The 20,153-nt window shown below is 37.2% G+C and overlaps 1 protein-coding gene across 1 annotated transcript in view; it reads right to left on the reverse strand.

Annotated features, from left to right (window-relative positions):
- Nucleotides 1-20,153, reverse strand: part of HSD17B4 (hydroxysteroid 17-beta dehydrogenase 4) — a 141,045-nt gene that overhangs the window by 86,388 nt on the left and 34,504 nt on the right. The window contains exons 3-7 of the mRNA XM_069087844.1: nt 11,211-11,318; nt 10,223-10,282; nt 8,995-9,016; nt 8,847-8,893; nt 2,398-2,482 (exon numbers count right to left, since the gene is read on the reverse strand). Of these exons, the coding sequence (XP_068943945.1) occupies nt 2,398-2,482; nt 8,847-8,893; nt 8,995-9,016; nt 10,223-10,282; nt 11,211-11,318 (322 nt within the window). The remainder of the gene's footprint in view (nt 1-2,397; nt 2,483-8,846; nt 8,894-8,994; nt 9,017-10,222; nt 10,283-11,210; nt 11,319-20,153) is intronic.

The raw sequence follows: 20,153 nt of genomic DNA on the forward strand, positions 1-20,153 counted from the left end.
CAACTTACTTGGGTCATTCTGTTCCTTTTTTTTCCTGTCAGGTCATATCACTCCTTTTTCAACCAATCTTAATGGTAATTTATCTAGCATCCATCATAAATGTGTATCGATGTCCTTCTCTGTACTGCTGAACCTGGCCAATTTCACTTCAGTGCTCAAGCCATAGTGTCACTGAAGCTTTTGCAAGCCCTCTTGACAAAGGATTTCAAGTTTTTCTGTCCTCAGAGACCTTACAAATTCAACTACAAGTCCCTCCAATATTTTGTTCCAAATTATACATCTGGTCTCACTCTGATGGTTACCAGTCTTTTAGTCATTCCATCACATACCTGTCCAAACCTAGACAAGCACCCCTAGCATACCCAGGATAGCTGCTAGCACATGTTCTTTGATCTCCTTTTCTAAAAGAAAGCAACTCAAAAGAGGCCAACAATCTCACTTTAATCAAACATATATATCATTTACTTAGTTCAGGGGAAAAAGTCAGCACCCTGAACTTCAGAGAAAATACAAACAGAAATTACAAGCAGAAATAATAATGTAAAGGCCATCAGACAGGGCATACATCACAAAAAAATAGATACAATTGTCTGATCATTGCATACATACATAGTTACCAGAGAGAGAAGCACCAACATCTGGGGTTTCAAAGCTGGGGGGCTCCTTAACACCTACCCAGACTCTCATCTGGCTACATCACTCAAACACTCTTCCATGAGTATGTCCCCAAAGCAAAATGCTAACCTCAAGAGCGTGTGTGTGTGTGTGTGTATATATACATATATATATATATATATGTATATATGTATATGTATATGTATATATATATACACATACTTCTTCAGGGTCAGAGGGCATCACAATCCTCATGACCCACTGTCTAATTACAAAGTAACAAAAGGTGTGGGCCTTCCTGAAAAAAACAAGCCTCCCCTAATCAGGCTTCTCTTGTTGGACTACATATGAGGCCTATTTACAGGCTGGGAAGACCATCAACTCCCACTAACATTACACCTGTACAGACTCTTCCTCAACAGGTCATCCTCTCCCAAGGGAACCTATCCTACAAAGAGACCTACAGGGGATCTACTGTGGGCCAATAATATCTTTGTGCTGTGGGAAATATACATATTACTTACATTTGAAGCATCATTTCTGAATTAAAGAGTCCTATCAGTTTTTCAACTATCAAATCTTGTGTTGCATGAAATCTTCCAATTTTTTAGCTAAATCCTCCTTCTCAGAAGGTTAGAAACCAATTAGAAATCACTTAGATACTATTTCCTACTCTCATTGTATTAAGAATTTTTTAGTGATCAACCAAGTCTAATAATTCAAAAAATACTAAATGGTAGTTTCTCCTGATTCTATTCTCCTCATTTATTCTCCTCCCCATTATTTCTCCTCATTTACATTTCTTCAATTATTTTTAACAATCTTATAATATACCTGTCCTTACACTGAAAATCTACTATTTTTATATTTTTACAATCTTCACAATACCCTAATAATGTATATCAACCTCAATTTTTCAAGTAGTTGTAACACAAAAATTCTATCTAAAGTCTGTGGAAGAGGTTGTTGAAGCTAGTGTCACACATATATTTGCAACATACATGGCTAAAGCTTTAGTTTGAGAAGATTCAATTAATCAGGTTTACTCTTTTGATCAAAGTCAATTTAGCCTCCTGCTTTTCAACTACAATGTCTGATATCAAAACAATGCTATATTCATATCTGTTCCACTTCATATAGATTCCACTCAAAATAAGTAAAACAGATCACCTTTTAAACTATTTGAAACTGAGTCAAAGTGCTCCCAATAAGGTTCTTTGAATGAGTATCTGCAGTACCGGTGGATGACTTTAATTTAGAGTGAATGACTTGCAGAGAGTACGTGATTTACTGGCACCAATAGCAGCCAGAATCACACATATATGCAATCGGGACAATTAATATTCTTCTCAAGCATTTTACAGACAGCAAATGATGAACTGCCACTAGGACCTGCAAAAAGATCGCTGCTCATCCGCTGCCCAGATGGTCGCTAAGGGCACGAGGTAACATTTTGGTCACGGGATAAAGCAGAGTATAAGAAACTCCAATTCTATGCTTTTGTATTGTTTTTAAGTGTACGAGAGTTAAGGGAAACATCAGAAAACACTGAGGAAATCATTAAAAATGAAAAATAAAGGATGAAATGAAATATAAAGCTTTCTAGCTATAACATGAATCAATGACACCAATTTTACTCAGAGGACAGAATTTATGCTAAACCCTAATGTATACCTAGAGATGACTCCCTGAGCACCATAAATTCCCTAAGGACACTTAGCAGGCAGAAGGCATACAAACACAAAGATATTAAGCTTGCAGGAAGAACAAACAAAGCCATACCTTCCAAACTTTTGTTTCTTCATGTGATCCCATGCTGCCCGGGTCACTTGGAATGATCCCCGCAAGTGAACTTTATGGACTTTATCTACAGGAATAAGCAATTATTGTTATTAAGTATTTTAATTGTCAAAATCTGACAGGCATTTGATAAGCAAAACCCAAGCAATGGTTATCTGTAGGAATATTCACTTCACCTAAAAAACAAAATTGCTTTATGTACTCCACTTGTCAAGAAACTACATGAAATACCATAAAAGTTTATTTAATCACTTTTCTGGATGATTCATCTAAAAGGTATGTACACTGTCATATTGTAATGGCAAGCAAAGAAATACTTAGAGCCTTGCTTCAGCTATTTAATTATTTAGTACCTTGTTTCAGTTCAAGTTTCTTTTGAGCCTTGCCTATGATTATATCAAGTCTTTGTTAAGAAACAGAAATTGTGAACCCCACAGTGGGAGGAACTTGCTAATGGAACAGGAAGGGGCAAAAAAGGGATGAGCTAATGACCACATATAAGGAGAAGCCCAAGCTTCTGTACTTTGGTGTCTGTGAATGGTTTTTTTTTTTTTAAGCAATTGGGGTTAAGTAACTTGCTCAAGGTTACACAGCCATTTATTTCTGGGTGGATGCTGAGTGTCTGAGCCTGGATTCGATCCCCAGGTCATCCCGACACTGGGGCCGGTGCTCTTACTCACTGTGCCACCTGGCTGCCCCATCTGTGAATGTTTTGCTGAATAGAGAGTTCACTATACTATGTGATCAGGATGGGATCCTAATAAAGCTGCCCCCAGCCCCAATATTCTAACTTCATCATAGGCCCGGCCCTACTGAAAAGCAGGACCACTGTACCTCCTTACCGCCCCCCTCCCCATCATCCATCTAGCCCCAGACAGGACCACAATAGCTAGCCAGTTGGAGGGCAGAATGACCAGAATGTTTAACCACTGAACCATAGATGTGACCCCTCCTCCATTACCTAATCCCTTAACAAATCCCTCCTCCATTACCTAAGCCTTTAACAAACTCCTCCTGCTTTTTTAATATTAATGATATTCTCTATTCGATGTAAATTTCTCTTGTGTAACTGCATCTTTACTCTATAAAAATCCATCTTGCTTTCTCTAAAGTTTCTGGTTCCTCTTGGAATTTAGCCCACTTCATAAGAGGCGTTGTAACATTGGAAGGATAATTTGTTCATGGCTTTGCGTAATTTGAATAATAGACCATTGGGAGGAAGTACACCTCTAGCCAGAATGATGACCCCCAATCTGCAAATTAGAAAACAACAAACACACAAGATCCCAAATATTGAGTATTGGACCTTGAGGCCAGATGTCCCAGCACCATACCCAGGACCACCTGGTTCGGTGGGGTATGATTTACATTGTTTAGAGGACTTTTGGTTGGACAGAAAAGAAATTAGAAAAATCTCCACTGGGATATGCATAAGAATCCCTAAAAATCACTTTGGACAGATTTTACCCAAATCAGGATTAGCAGCTCAAGGAATACATGTATTGGCTGGAGTAACAGATTCTAATTATCAAGGAGAAATTGTTGTAACATTCCAGAATTTAGGTGAAGGGCCCATACAGATTCACAAGAATGATAGGATAGTTCAAGTGACTATCGTTCCTTGTAAAACAATGCCACTTGTAAAAACTGACCCTTCTTCCAAAATAACTGTCACAGGAACTGAAGGATTTGGTTCTACTGATAGAATAAAATCAGGAGCTAAAGTATGGGTAAAACGGAAGCCAGATGATGTTCCAAAGGCTGCAGAGATTATAGAATATGGGAGGGATAACACTGTAACTATTGTTTATTCTGGAGAAGATGATTACAAAATTGTAACCTTAAGTCATTTATTCTATTGTGAGTGAGGCTACAATAGTCTGGTTATTATCTCTTTGCTTCTTCTTGATTTTTTGTTTGTTCACCTTGTTTGTTAGATTTGTTTCCACAGGCTTGGTACCCTCCATCTGTAGATGCCTGATAGCTTAAGCTGGATGTCACCCCCTGTCTGCAACTGTGATGTGTCACCCTTGGACCTGGCATCAAGCATATTAAGAACTGACCTCTCAAATGGGATCCCTTAGGACAGGGACAGCTCTACATCCGATTTCAGCAGCAAGTAGCCATAGAAGAAGAGATCTTCACCCCTTACCACAAGATTTTGGGGCCCCATTTGTTCGGGGTGGGGGGAATGATGGGGAGCTTGTGCTCAAGCCCCACCCTAAAATATGGTTTTCTGTGTTTATTGTGTGCTATTCTTGTTATATTGTTGTGAAATTTTGTTGACACCAGTTATTCCTACTGTATTTTTGCCAAGCAAGGGACATGAAAGATCTTGGGGATGAATGTAAGGGTTATGGGATTTAAAGATCTTCCATGCCCCATTGGACTTGCTGACGTAGCAGGAAGGGGCGGAGCAAGAGGAAGCGGAAGCCAAACTAGAGTTCCTGCGGTGGCTGGCAGTGGTGGCGACAGCGGCGGCGGCGGCAGCAGCAGAGGCAGTGGCAGCGCGAAGCCCTTTTTGAGTTAGCCAGAATTTCTGCTAAGGACTCCTGCTGAGGACTGCCAGGGGCCGAAGCTGCTGAGAGCGCGCTTCCCGGACGCTGGGTGGTTGCTGTGAGTGGGGAGAGGAGGACCTTTGCCTGAGGTAGCCTGTTCTGTTTTAAAGGCTTGAAAATGTGGGTGCTTTCTACTTTATCTACCTGTACCAATGCCATAACTACTCTGATGGCTTTCACTTTCTGGTTTTGGGACTCAGTCTTTTGGTATCTTAAAAAATTTTCTAGTTTATTCCCCCATGTGGCAAGCATGACGTATTTTGTGATGGATAATTATATCAGCATATCTGTAATCTCCATAGGCATTGTGAATATGGCATTGCTGATACAGGCGTCAATCTCAATAAATGCCTATACTTCGATTACAGGTGGTCTGATTCTGAATTCTTTGAGATGGTTCCACCACAACACATCATGAAACCCCAACAGTTTTTGGGTGGGCAAAGCCCCCACCTCAACAGTTTTTGGAGTCCCTGAGTTTAAACCGCAACAATCAGAACCTTAAAGCTGTTCACAGCAGCAGTCCTCTGGAAAGCTGCTTGTGTTTGGCTTTACACATATTCATCCTAAATAAAGCTTTGCCTTTAACTTACTCTGTATACAAATTTTTACTAAGATAAAAAAAATTATACTTATACATGTCTAATAATTCCATTTAGAAAGCAAATAGCATCAATGCATTAAGTTCATCAGCAACAAATAATTACTGAATATCCATAATATTGTAGAGCAATAAAACTGTAAAGCAGGTGGTACCTTTTCTGTCCAATTTAATTAAACAAAAACCTAGATATACTATAGAAGGCAGACAACTCTTTGATAGAATTTGTCTTCTGTCATTTTATCCAATTTTTTGTTTTCAGTCTACCGTATGCATTTTCATTATCATATTGGGGGAAAGAGGAAAGTATAAGAGAAGTAGTTAAGAGAAAACAAGAGGGAAGAGGTAGAACAGGGAAGAGAAGAAAAAGCAGGAAACAGTGGACGAGAATGGGAGAAGCTAGAGAGAATAAAGTATCTTTATACTAAGACCTAAGGTAGTACTCAGTTTTTTTCCTTGTCCTACATGGTATTTCAGATAGATAAAGAAAGTTAAAGCACTCCCATGCCCAATTACTGGTACTATGGATATACACCTTTCCCTCTGACCCTGCAGAACCTCTGTGGAATATCATGGTGCATTTTATCACAGCTGTAGCTACAGCTTAGCATGTCCTTCCTCATACTTAAGAGAAAACTTAAGGTGCCAAGTTGAAGGTTTTGCTAAGGATATCAAATAATCCATAACAAACAAGCATTTATTAAGTGCCTATTATGTGTTAGGCACTGTTAGGAACTGGGAGATATAAAAGCAAAAACAAAGCAGTCCTTGCCTTTGCAGAGTTTTTAATGAGGTGAGACAACATGTACACATATTTGTGTAGCAGGGTGGTAACAGCAGGAATTTCAAATGAAACTCTTTATGTAGTGAGATTAAATGGGGTCTGTGGTTTGACCACAGCCCCTTGAAGTTCACCCAATCTCAACCAGCCATTTGATTCATCGCTATATATTTAATTTTATCCTCCTGAGTGCCAAAGCAACATAGAAGTGTTACTGTAATTTCTCATGAATAAATTTGCCACATTTTTCATTGATTTGTTCAAGCTCTCACCCCAAATAATTACTTGATATTTAATGAAATGAAGTCTTCTTTCCTGTTAGTAATTATTCCTATTTCTCAATAATTAAATATTTAAATTGCCAAATATATGTAATTTATTAACAAATGAAGATGACAATAAAGATATTTGTAACTATTAGAATATGTTAATTATTAACAAAGGCACAGACTGATTCCCCTCAAAATCTCAATATCACAGTAGCTGAGTCCTCTTCTCTTGCTTGGAAATAGTTTTGCTGCCTTCGATTCATTCCAGACACTAATTAAAGTCTCTTACCAATCTTAATAATTCTTCTCAAGATTAGTCCTTTTTTCTCTTTGTCTTCTTCTCAGGAAAAGGCTTTCTAAATTATATTGTATTTCTTCTTCCTCACACACTCATCATAAAATTCTCTTCACAAAGTTTCTTTATAGCACCACAGTTAAAACAGCTCCAAAAGGAAGAAGTTTCTCCTCAGCTCCTTCTACTCGATATTTTTCACAGATCCTCATGGATCACAGATAAAGTATATACCTATGCCATGACTCCTTTAGAAGAAATACTTCATATTAAGCCATTTTCACAAATGACCCTTTGGTAAGACATTTCCCAACTTTTTTTATTGGTCAATACAAACTGCTTTTTTTCTCAACATGCCATCTGAGCTCTTATCTGGATCTAACTATAGTAATAGTAACTGTAGTCTCTGTGAGACATTCAAAACAAATATTACATTAAGTATTAAAAAAAATAATAAGATAATTTAGGGAGATGCCAGCATCTGGAAGACTCAGGAAAGGACTTGGGTAGGTTAGTCAATCAAAGAGTATTTTAAAAGTGTTTACCACATGCCAAGCACTGTGCTAAGTATTGAGGATATTAAAAAATAGAAAATTTGTTTCTGACCTTCAAGGAGTTCACAAAAATCCTGTCATATAGGTAGTGCAAGCATAAAAATAGTAACTCTCCCACAGTATTTAAAATTATGCAATGACCTTGAAGTCTACCTAAGTCTTGAGAGAAAGTAGAGATTATAAAATGTGAAGGCAAGTATGGAGTGCTTTACAGGTATTAAGGAATCAGAGCATTGGGGCTGGCCAGAACAAAGCTTTAGAGACTGGAGTGAAGAGTGTGATGTATGAAAAATAGCAAGCAGTTCAAACTGCCTGAGCTATACAATGTGGGAAGTGGCAGAAATAGGGTTAGCTATGTAAAGAAGGTTGGAACCAGTTTGTGAGGAGCTTTAAGTGCTCAACACAGGAGTTTCTATTTGATCTTAGAGGTGATAAGGAACCAACAGAATTTATTCAGGAGGGTGAGTAACTCGTGCATTAAGAAAATCACTTTACTAGCTGTATTTGGCAGCAATGTGAAGGACTTACAAGGGTATGGAAATATTTGAAACAGAGAAACTAATGAGGAGGCTATTACAGTATTCCAAGACATGATGAAGGCCTGAACTAGGGTGATAGCTATCAGCACAGCTATCAGTATATCTCAATTTCAGCTTTATTAAGTCATATCACTAAGGGAAGCTTTCCAAATAGTCTTATTAAGCTTTAGAATCACATTCTGACTGTTCAATCTTTCATTTTTGAAAATCTTACTGCTAAAAAACCTGCCAAGTCTAAACAAAAAATAACCAGTATTGAGTGTGCTAGAGGAATAGTACACATACACCTAAAAAATGCTGCTATTAAGAAAATGGAGGAGAAAAAAAATTGAAAGGCATAACCCCATTTAGTAACTTTTGGCAGGAGATTTAACAGCTTTAACTTTTCCTGATTAAAAAATAAATCTCACCCTTTTCATCACTTTTACCTATAGAAAATGTTTGTCACTGGATTGCTTCATTTTTTTTCTTTGTATTTCTAGCACATAGTTTCTAGCACAGAAACTGGCACATGGTAAATACCTAATAAATAACTTGTTGATTGATCATATATGATCAGAATATGGAAAAGTAAGAATGCCCTTGGCTTTTTTAAATCCAGTTTCATAATTTTGAAAGGGTAAAGTGAATATGAATATCCCAAAGTGGGGCAGCTAGGTTGTGCAGTGAGTAAGAACACCAGCCCTGGAGTCGGTAGGACCTGGGATCGGTTCCGGCCTCAGATACTTAACACCCACACAAAAAAACTGGCCATGTAACCTTGGGCAAGTTACTTAGCCCCAATTGCTTTAAAAAAAAAAAAAGAATATCCCAAAGGAATCTATTAAAATAACTTACCCCAGTCTTCATCACTTGTCCTAGCAAAGGAACGATCCCGAAGAATCCTGAGGAAACAAGAAAGGGAGAAAGGAAAAGTTATCATACAACTGAAAAATAACTTTTAACCTATGCTATACCTTAATGAAGAAAAAAAGGCATTACTCACCCAGCATTGTTTATAACAATATCTGTCAAAAAAAAAGTCACAAACATTTAGATGTAAGCAGACTAATTTGTATCTGTTTACAACTTTAAAACTCACATAATTTCAAAATATTTTTAGCAAAGTTAAAAGGCAAAAAAAGACCAATGAAATGAGATTTTTGTGCCTGAAATAATATCTAAATTTATCAGCCAGTTATTTCATCCTTAATTCTAAACTCTCATGACTACCGACTCTATCTTTTCCCTACATCCTATTATAATTCCATTGGTCTCCTCTTACTAGCTGCCACTGAATCAGCACTCTAAAAACTTATCTTTGTCATTTTACATTTGAGTGACAATTGTCAGCCTCTCATTCAATTTGTCCACCTAGAATACTAAACCAAAGAGAACAAAAGAGAACAATGTTATGCCCCCAAATTAGTAGCCTGACAATTTTCTAAATATATTAAAATTATAAACAGACTGTAATGTAACTGTGGTCCTGGGGACATAACCCAATCTTGATATTGCAAGAAAAGGATGGCAAAATTTGCCATCATGATAAATTTTTATCTCAAGTGGATTCTGTATTTCAAGCTAGAAAATTTCTGACCCATCTCTTCTCTGTCAATTTCAGCCCAAAATATTAATCTATTGGAATTTTGTTTAAAACATATGCTTCCAAATTTTTTTTTTAAAAAGCTTTTAAAATTCAAATAGCTTTCAGACCATATTTGCTATTTGGAATTTTCAGCAACAATCCTTTCACTGATTCAATTCAACAACTTTTATTAAGCATTTATTATGAATAACACTATAACAGATATGGCTAAGCTAAACTCAATACACACAATTCAATATTCTCCTACTGAGAAGACTTTGTTTAATTTCAATCTGTCACTACATTCATTGATCTAAAAGAAAGCTTTTTGTTATTGTTATATTTGCTTTTCAAACTATTATATTTTTCAACATTTTATGTGCTCATTTTAGGTACAAATAAACTGCTACTATGTTGCAAAAACAAGTTCAGGCTGCCCTTATTAATATTAATAGGATAATGAAAGAATGTGAAGTTGATAACATTTTTAGACTAACAAGCATCCGCAGAAATTGAACATTTTATATAATTTCATATATCTAAAAAGTCTGATGAATTTCAAAAGTACAAAATAAGAGGAAAAACAGAGTAATTTATCAAAAAGATGGCAAGTACTGTTTTAATTATAAACTAAAAGAAACATCACCTATTCTTCCAAAAGCATCAAGTGCTGTCTTCACAACGTTCTCTCCAGCTTCCACAGAATCTGAAGGGAAATAGGTACAAATTTCAGCGTACTTCACAAATATTTTCCAATGTAAGTGTAGCAAATTACATGACTGACACAAAAATCCAAATCATGCCTAAGGAAAGTACATTTTTTTATAATGGCAAATACTAAATGGGAATAGAAATGAACTAGCTCTAAAAGAAAAAAAAGTATAAGAAAAAGAAATGATTTCTAAAATATTGCTCCATATTCCCAGTACAGAACAATTTCTACTTAGTATGTTTGAAAATATACTTATTAACTATAACACCAGTTACAGTTAGCCAAGAAGCAGTGCAAAAAATGTGTTCTAGAACCCTTTCTTGTCCTCTAAAACTTTAAAGGCAATTTGATTTTTATATTCAGTCAATGTAAATAGCATTGGTTTTTAGAAGGAATAGTCACAACTGCTTTTAGAAAATAAATTTGATCCTTAAGAGTCTTCTTACAGGTCACTGCTATGATATTCAAAAATAAAAAGTTTCTACTTTATTTGGCTCATAATTTAATTTTCTGTCAAAAATGAAAGAAACATATCAATAATTATCATGCCAGTAGTGAAGTATTCTTCCCCCAGTACTCACTTCTAGTATAATATATACATAAAGTTTTCTTAATACAAATGAAACAGATTATTTGAAGGCAAAGGCCGAAGTTACTCTATTCCCCCATAAGCTCCAAATTTAAGTTCCACACCTGCGAGGGCCATAAATTGTAATCTGGACTTCAATAATTGAGAAATTCTTTCCCACCTATCAGATACAGTCAAATTTGACAAACCCACTTAGAAAGTGTTTGCTCAGAGTATTTCTCTTCTGGAAAGGCATGCTTTGAGTCTTGTTGAATATGTTACTTTTTAATTTAAGTATCTCCATTAGTTCAAATAAAGTAAAGAAAATGTAAGAATCATTTTCAAACACCATACCGTAGTTAGCCACGGCTTTTCCCCCTTTCTTCCTTATTTCTTCGACAACATTATCAGCAGCTGAGGTACTTTTCCCCATTCCCTGCATGTCCCCTCCTAAATCATTCACTGCAAGGTAAAAAGAAACATTTGTTCAATCATGTGTCATGAAAACAGTATTCCAAATCTATCTAATTATTAGATAAAGTACACTTATGAATTTAAAAATGAAGTCTCAATGAAGCCTGATCTTTGTGTTTTCAAATTTGTTTTTTAGAAAAATCATTATTGCCCTCAACACTGGAAACAAGCATTTATGAAGCACCTACTATGTACCAGGCACAAAGCTAATGTTCCTTACAGATAACAGCTCTGGAAGGAAATGCAGCCTGACCTTCAGCCCTTTATAAAGAAGGACGGGGTAGAACAGTGAATGCGCTGTGAGGCACAGCAGCCTTGAATTGTTTTTTTTTTTTTTACTGCTTTCCCCTTTCTTCTTCAGTCTTTGCCACAAAGCAGAGCTTCACTGTGCTGGAGAGAGGAAGGGATGCACTCAGAAAGGATGGGGATGTAACAGCAAAGCAATCAATGAGATTTTTTTAAAAAGGTTTAAAAACAACAATAACATTGATTTTCCACATCAGAAATCCTTAGGAAGACTGAGTTTGGTCATAAACCTATTTATTAACTGCCCAGTATATTTCCTTATTGTTAAGAGAGGGCTCGATTTGATGCAAAACACAATTAGCAAAGGTCCTTCACCTTCAGGATCATTTCCAGGTGCCACACGTCCAAGCCCTTCCTTGTCCTACTGTGAGCAAGTGAGGTGGCTCCACCCGAAGACCCAACAAAGCAAAAACCTAATTCATAATCTTTCTGAAGCTGCTCAGTCGTGGGCCTCTCTACCTTTCTCTTCCCTGCCCCCCTGCAAACCCAGGGGGTTAAACTTGGATGATGACAGCGCTGACATTCATCTTACAGGTTTCCAAAGTGGACTGTTAGAACAATTGGGGGGGGGGTGATAGTAGCCCCAGGGGGCAATGGGGGGGGGGGGGCTGATGGTTAATAAAAATAAGGGAGGGGCGGCTAGGTGGCGCAGTGAGTAAAGCGCTGGCCCTGGAGTCGGGAGGACCCGAGTTCGGTTCCAGCCTGAGACACTTAACACCCACACAAAAATACTAGCCGTGTAACCTTGGGCAAGTTACTTAACCCCAAAAATTGCCCTCCAAAAGGCAAAAAATAAAAAATAAAAATAAAAATAAGGGAGCAGTGGAAGCATAAGGAAAGAAGACACGAACCTTAAAAAAACCATTGGTGCATGTTTCATCTGTTGTGTAACTGAGTTAATGTTTAGTGATTATGTTATTTTCCAAATAAATACATAAAATGCAAATTATAACCAATCAGTAGTTATAAGAAACAAGTATTGGCAGGTGAACCTGTTGGGCACTATCAGGAAGTCCAGCATGCTGTGGCAGGAATATGTGCATGTAATGACACTATAAGTTATGATGCAATATTGCATCATCAAAATTTCAATGTAGGAAAAAACGTAGAAATTTACAATAAATTATTAAATTTAAGATGCATCATTTTTCTAAAAAATTCTACATTTTTTTGAAATCATGAAAATTTAAACAAAAAAACCCTTTTGGTTAAAGAAAATAGATTTCCAAAGGGGCACTGAGTAATTTTTTTTTAAGGGGGTGGTAGGCCAAGTAAGTTTGGAAACATCTGAGTTACACAAATAGCCAAATTAAAATCTTTGAGTCCTCTTGAATTTCTCCCTAATTCATAGAATAACCTTAAATCTTCCAATCTCCAGCTTTCCTCAAGTGGAGGTCTTTCCATCCATTGACACTCTATCTGGACTCATTCCCTAATTGCTAACATGCTCCCATAACCCCCTATTCTTCGCTTCTCAGTGACAATGAATGCCCGAGTCAAAAAAGTAAAAAAACGAAGGCTCCCCCATAGCCCCACTTATCTGATCCTTCATTCCCATTCCCTTTGACCTTACCCACACCCCCCAAAGTCCCACTCAAGATCTGTGTGGTCCTTCCATTGTACCCTGGGAATCCCTACTCCACATTTAATAGCTTACTCTCGTTTTAAACCTCTTCCTTCTCTTTCCTTGATCCCTCAACTTTCTAACACTCACTGAGACCAGACTCCCTCCTGTAGACACCAGAGCCCTAGCCATCCTGCCCAGAACAGGCTGCTTTTTCATACTCCAAACTCACTGGTCATGGTTAGAGGAGTTACACTCCTTCCTCCACATTGCCATTTTCAGATTCTCCAGACATCACTGAATTAATCAACAAGGTCTCTTCTATGGCTAAGTAAGGCTATCTAAATATATTACCCAATTCAGATAATGATGGCCATTACCTACTAACCCCTCAGAACATTCCCTCTCCTTCCCCAGTGAGTTTAGTGCCCAGCTTAGTCTTCCTTTCCACTCCAACTTCTGCATTCATAGCAGGAGACAATACACATGTTGATATTCCCTCAAATACCCAAATTTTCTACTGACTCAACTTCCTGTACCTCCACTTCACCTCAGCTACACAAAGGGATGGTCATGCCCTTGATCTCACCATTACCACAAATGTTCAAAAATCCAGAACTTTTATCTTTTCATAATCTTTCATCCAATCCCTCCACCCTTCAAGTCCTTTTCCAGGCCATCTTCCCTGCAGGGGATAATCTCTCCTCCCATCCCAATCTTAGCCTGTTGGTGAATTCAAATCTCCTCAGACATCTGCTACCTGTTTGACTTTGGGGAATACCATTTAGCATTCTTTGGCCTTAGTTTCCTCATATGTAAAATGAAAGTGTTGATCAGATGACCTCTGAGGTCAAACTCTAGATCTAAGATCCAATGATTGATTATGCAGGAAAAAATCAAGACCGATCATGAGACTGGGAACCTGGGTGACTAGAAGAATAGCAATGTCCAGGCCTTGACAAAAATAGGAGAGTTAAGAAGTGAGGTGAAGGCAGGGGCAGGCCGGGAGGAGATGGCGCTGTGCGCAGGGGCAGGCCAGGAGGCAACGGCACAGAGGCAGGCCGGGACCAACTAGGGGAGCAAATCATCCCACCAACCTTAAGGGCCACTACCAGGCCTATCACCAAAGGGCTGGGACTGGAAAGGGCAAGATAAGAACCAAATGCAGGGCCCCTGTCCGGGACAGCAAATACTCCTGGGACTACCACTCCATAACCCAGGAATATAAAAAAAAAAAAAAAAAGCCCCTATGAGTATCTCCAAGGACCAGGATGGCAGAGTGAACCTCACCTGCTCCAACCCCCCCTCCCCTGAAAACATAGTAACTCTTGCCCCAGGGCAAAACCCTCAACAGTAAAGGCTTGGGAACCCTAGAGGAAGGGCGTGGCTGGGCCCTGCCTCAAAATGGGTAGAAAGCAGACTACAAAGACAAAGACTTTGGAGTCCTACTATCCTCAGAGGGAGGAACCAAACTCAGAGGGAGACAATGTGGACTCCACACCCACAGCTGAAACATCAATAGGGAATGGGTCCCAAGCACAGAAAGCTCTCCTAGATGAGCTCAAAAGGAACTTTGAAAACCGAATGAGAGAGACAGAAGACAAAATGAATAATTCTCTCAAAACCAAAATTGCAGAATTAGAAAAACATTATAATGAAGAAAACAGCTCCTTAAAAAGAAAAGTGTATGATATGGAAAAGGAGCTCCAAAAACTAAGCAAGGAAAATGATTTGCTAAAAACCAGAATCAACCAAATTGAAACAAATAACTCTTTGAGGAACCAAGAATTAGTCAAACAAAACAACAAGAATGAAAAATTTAAAAAAGAGGTAAAATATCTCAATGGAAAAATAACTGACCTGGAGAACAGATCCAAGAGAGATAACCTGAGAATCATAGGCCTACCAGAAAATCATGATGAAAAAACGAGCCTGGACAACATTCTCCAGGAGCTCATTAAGGAAAACTGCCCTGAGATACTAGAACCTGAGGGTAAAATAGAAATAGAATCCACTGGACACCTCCTGAAAGAGATCCCAAATTGAAAAGTCCTTGAAATGTTGTGGCCAAACTCAAGAACTACCAGGTAAAAGAGAAAATACTTCAAGCGGCCAGAAAGAAACAATTCAAATATCGAGGAACCACAGTGAGGATCGCACAGGATTTGGCAGCCTCTACACTGAAAGACTGGAGGCAGTGGAATTCAATTTTCCACAAGGCAAAAGAGCTTAGGTTACAACCAAGGATCACCTACCCAGTGAGACTGAGCATATTCTTCCAGGCAAAGAGATGGTCATTCAAAGATATAACAGATTCCCAGACCTTCCTGATGAAAAAGCCAGAGCTCAATGGAAAATTCAACCTCCAATTACGAGATGCAAGAGTGATAGAGAAAGGTAAACAAGGAAAACACACACACACACACACACACACACACACACTCTTATTTAATAAGAGCAAACTGTTTATAGACAAGTAGAGGGTATGAGTTTAAAATACACAAAATGACTATTACAAAAAATCTTATTAAGGGCTACAAAGGGACTGCAATAGAAGAATAAGAATGAATGAAGTGGAAAAGGGTAAATTATGCCACACAAAGAGGCATAAAAACAATATAGCAGAGGAAAAGAAGGGAGGGAGATGGGAAGCATATGAGCTTTTCCCTCATTGGGTCTGGTGCAAGGAGGGAATAACAGTTAAGCATAGGAAGCCATGGAGAAGAGATGCAAAATGTATCATATTAGAGGGAAAGAGCAGAGGGAGAGGAGCTTCGCATGAGATTTGTTCCTGTCACTCTTGGTGCAAAGAAGAAATAACATACTTCATTAAGTATAAAAATATCCTACAGGAAGCAGGAGGGGGAAAGGGTTATGAAAGGTGGGGGGGTGGTTAGTAGGGAGGAAGAAGTAAGGGGGAAGGGGAGAAAAGGGAGGGGGGCTGATAAGGGAATACTGAGGGAGGTGGTGGTCAAAAGGAAAACTATTAAGGAGGAGAAGGGAGAAGGGAAGAAAAATTATAAGCATTAACAGGGGAGGGAATAGGATAGAGGGAAAGAAACAGATAATAATCATAACTGTAAATGTGAATGGAATGAACTCTCCCATAAAACAGAGGCGGATAGCAGAATGGATTAAAAATCATAATCCTACAATACGCTGTTTACAAGAAACACACCTGAAACAGAGGGATACACATAGGGTAAAGTTAAAAGGCTGGAGTAAAATATATTATGCCTCAGCTAAAGTAAAAAAAAGCAGGGGTAGCAATCCTTATCTCAGATAAAGCAAAAGCAAAAACTAATCTAATTAAAAGAGATAAGGAAGGAAACTATATCCTGCTAAAAGGCACCACTGAGAATGAAGCAATATCATTATTTAACATATATGCACCAAGTGGTATAACATTCAAATTCCTAGAGAAGGTAAGGGTTAGAGGAAGAAATAGATAGCAAAACTATACTAGTAGGAGACCTTAATCTCCCCCTCTCTGAGCTTGATAAATCCAACCTCAAAATAAACAAGAAAGAAGTTAAGGAGGTGAATAGAATTTTAGAGAGGGTAGGTATGACAAATCTCTGGGGAAAACTGAATGGGGATAAAAAGGAATATACCTTCTTCTCAGCGATATATGGCACATACACAAAAACTGACCATATACTAGGACATAAAAACCTCACAATTCAGTGCAGAAAGGCAGAAATAATAAATGCATCATTCTCAGATCATGATGCAATAAAAATAATATGCAATAAAGGGTCATGGAAAGACAAACTAAAAACTAATTGGAAACTAAACAATTTAATCCTAAAGAATGAGTGGGTCAAACAATAAATCATAGAAAGAATCAGTAACTTCATTCAAGAGAATGACAATAATGAGACAACATACCAAAATTTGCATGATGCAGCAAAGGCAGTTCTTAGGGGAAGTGTGCATACATGAATAAATTAGGGAAAAGAGAGGTAAATGAATTGGGCATGCAATTGAAAAAGCTAGAATAAAAAATTGAAAATCCCCAATTAAATACTAAATTAGAAATACTGAAAACCAAAGGAGAGATTAATAAAATTGAAATTAAGAAAATTATTTAATTAATAAATAAAACTAAGAGCTGGTTTTATAAAAAAAAAAACAATAAAATTGATAGACCCTTAGTCAATATGATAAAAAAAAGAAGAAAACCAAATTATGAGTATCAAAATGAAAAGGGTGAACATACCACCAATGAAGAGGAAATTAAAACAATAATTAGGAATTATTTTGCCCAGTTGTATGCAAATAAATTTGACAATCTTAGTGTAATGGATGAATATTTACAAAAATATAGGTTGCCTAAATTAAATGAAGAAGAAGCAAATTACTTAAATAACCCATCTCAGAAAAAGAAATCAAACAAGTCATCAGGGAACTCCCTAGGAAAAAATCTCCAGGGCCAGATGGATTTACTAGTGAATTCTATCAAACATTTAAAGAACAATTGATTCCAATACTCTACAAACTATTCAGGAAAATTAGTGAAGAAGGAGTCCTACCAAATTCTTTTTATGACACAAATATGGTACTGATACCTAAATCAGAAAGAGATAAAACAGAGAAAGAAAATTATAGACCAATCTCCCTCATGAATAAAGATGCAAAAATCTTAAATAAAATATTAGCAAAAAGACTACAGCAACTTATCACAAGAATAATACACTTTGATCAGGTAGGATTTATTCCAGGAATGCAAGGATGGTTTAATATTAGGAAAACCATCAGTATAATTGATCATATCAACAACAAAACTAGCAAAAACCACATGATTATCTCAATAGATGCAGAAAAGGCTTTTGACAAGATACAATATCCATTCCTATTAAAAACACTAGAAAGAATAGGAATAAATGGAGCCTTCCTTAAAATAATACGTAGCATCTATTTAAAGCCATCAGCAAGTATTACATGTAATGCGGATAAGCTAGAAGCATATAAGATCAGGGGTGAAACAAGGATGTCCACTATCACCCCTCTTATTCAATCTGGTACTAGAAATGTTAGCAGTAGCAATTAGAGAAAAAGAAATCAAAGGTATCAAATCAGGCAAAGAAGAGACCAAGCTATCACTCTTTGCAGATGATATGATGATAGACTTAGAGAATCTAGAGAATCAAGTGAAAAACTACTTGAGACAAATAAAAAAATTTGGCAAAGTTGCAGGATATAAAATAAACCCACATAAATCCTTGGTATTCCTGTATACTTCTAATGAAATTCAACAGTAAAAGATAGAAAGAGAAAACCCATTTAAAGTAACTGTAGACATTATAAAATATTTGGACATCTACCTGCCAAAACAAACACAAGACCTATATGAACACAACTACTAAACACTTTTCACACAAATAAAGTCAGATCTAACTAATTGGAAAGACATCAATTGCTCATGGCTGGGTCAAGATAATATAATAAAAATGACAATTTTACCTAAATTAAATTATATATTTTGTGCCGTGCCAATCAATTTACCAAAAAACTACCTTATAGAGCTAGAAAACATAGCAACAAAATTCATTTGGAAGAACAAACGGTCCAGAATATCAAAGGAATTAATGAAAAGAAATGCTTGGGATGGTAGGTTAGCTATACCAGATTTTAATCTGTACTATAAAGCAGCAGTCCTCAAAACTACTTGGTACTGGCTGAGGAATAGAGTAGTAGATCAATAGAAAAGATTGGGTACACGAGACTCAGCACTCAATGACTATAGTAATCTACTGTTTGATAAACCCAAAGACCCCAGTTTTTGGGATAATAACTCACTATTTGACAAAAACGGCTGGGAAAACTGGAATATAGTATGGTGGAAACTGGGCATAGACCATTATCTAACACCATATACCAAAATCAAGTCTAAATGGGTGCATGATCTAGGTATAAATGCTGATACTCTAAGCAATCTGGGAAAGCAAGGAATAGTTTACCTGTCAGATTTGTGGAGAGGGGAAGACTTTATGACCAAACAAGAATTAGAGGGCATCATAAAATGCAATATGGATAATCTTCATTACATTAAATTAAAAAGCTTCTGTACAAACAAAGCCAAGGTAACCAGGATTAAGAGGGAAGTGGAAAATTGGGAAAGAATTTTTATAACCTATGTCACTGATAAAGGACTCATTTCTAAAATATACAGAGAATTGAGTCAAATCTATAAGAATACAAGTCATTCCCCAATTGATAAATGGTCAAAGGATATGAACAGGCAGTTTACAGAGTAAAAAATTAAAGATATTTATAAGCATATGAAAAAATGCTCTAAATCACTATTGATTAGAGAAATGCATATCAAATTAGAAACTCTGAGGTACCACATCTCACCAGTCAGATTGGTAAGATGACAAAACAGGAAAATGACAAATGCTGGAGAGGATGTGGACAAATTGAAACACTAATGCATTGCTGGTGGAGTTGTGAACTGATCCAACCATTCTGGAAAGCAATCTGGAATTATTCCCAAAGGGCAATAAATAATTTCATACCCTTTAACCCAGAAATACCACTTCTAGGGTTGTATCCCAAAGAGATCATAGAAGTGGGAAAAAGACCCATATGCACAAAAATATTTATAGCAGCTCTTTTTATGGTAGCAAAAAATTGGAAATTAAGGGGGTGCCCATCAATTGGGGAATGGCTAAACAAGTTGTGGTATATGCATGTAACAGAATACTATTGTGCAATAAGAAATGAGGAGCAGATGGACTTCATATTTACCTGGAAGAGGCTTATACGAACTGATGCTGAGTGAGAAGAGTAGAGCCAGGGGGAATTTGTACGCAATTACAGACACAACGTATGTGTGACGACCAACTTTGATAAACTGGACTCTTCTCAGCAATCCAGAATCATAAGTCAAACCCAAAAGACTCATGATGGAGACAGATGTTTATATCCAGAGAAAGAACTGAGATTGA

This window comes from Petaurus breviceps, unplaced genomic scaffold (genome assembly GCF_028583685.1).
Source record: "Petaurus breviceps papuanus isolate PSGF00001 unplaced genomic scaffold, PetGlider_PUasm1.0 183, whole genome shotgun sequence".
Classification (NCBI taxonomy): domain Eukaryota; kingdom Metazoa; phylum Chordata; class Mammalia; order Diprotodontia; family Petauridae; genus Petaurus; species Petaurus breviceps.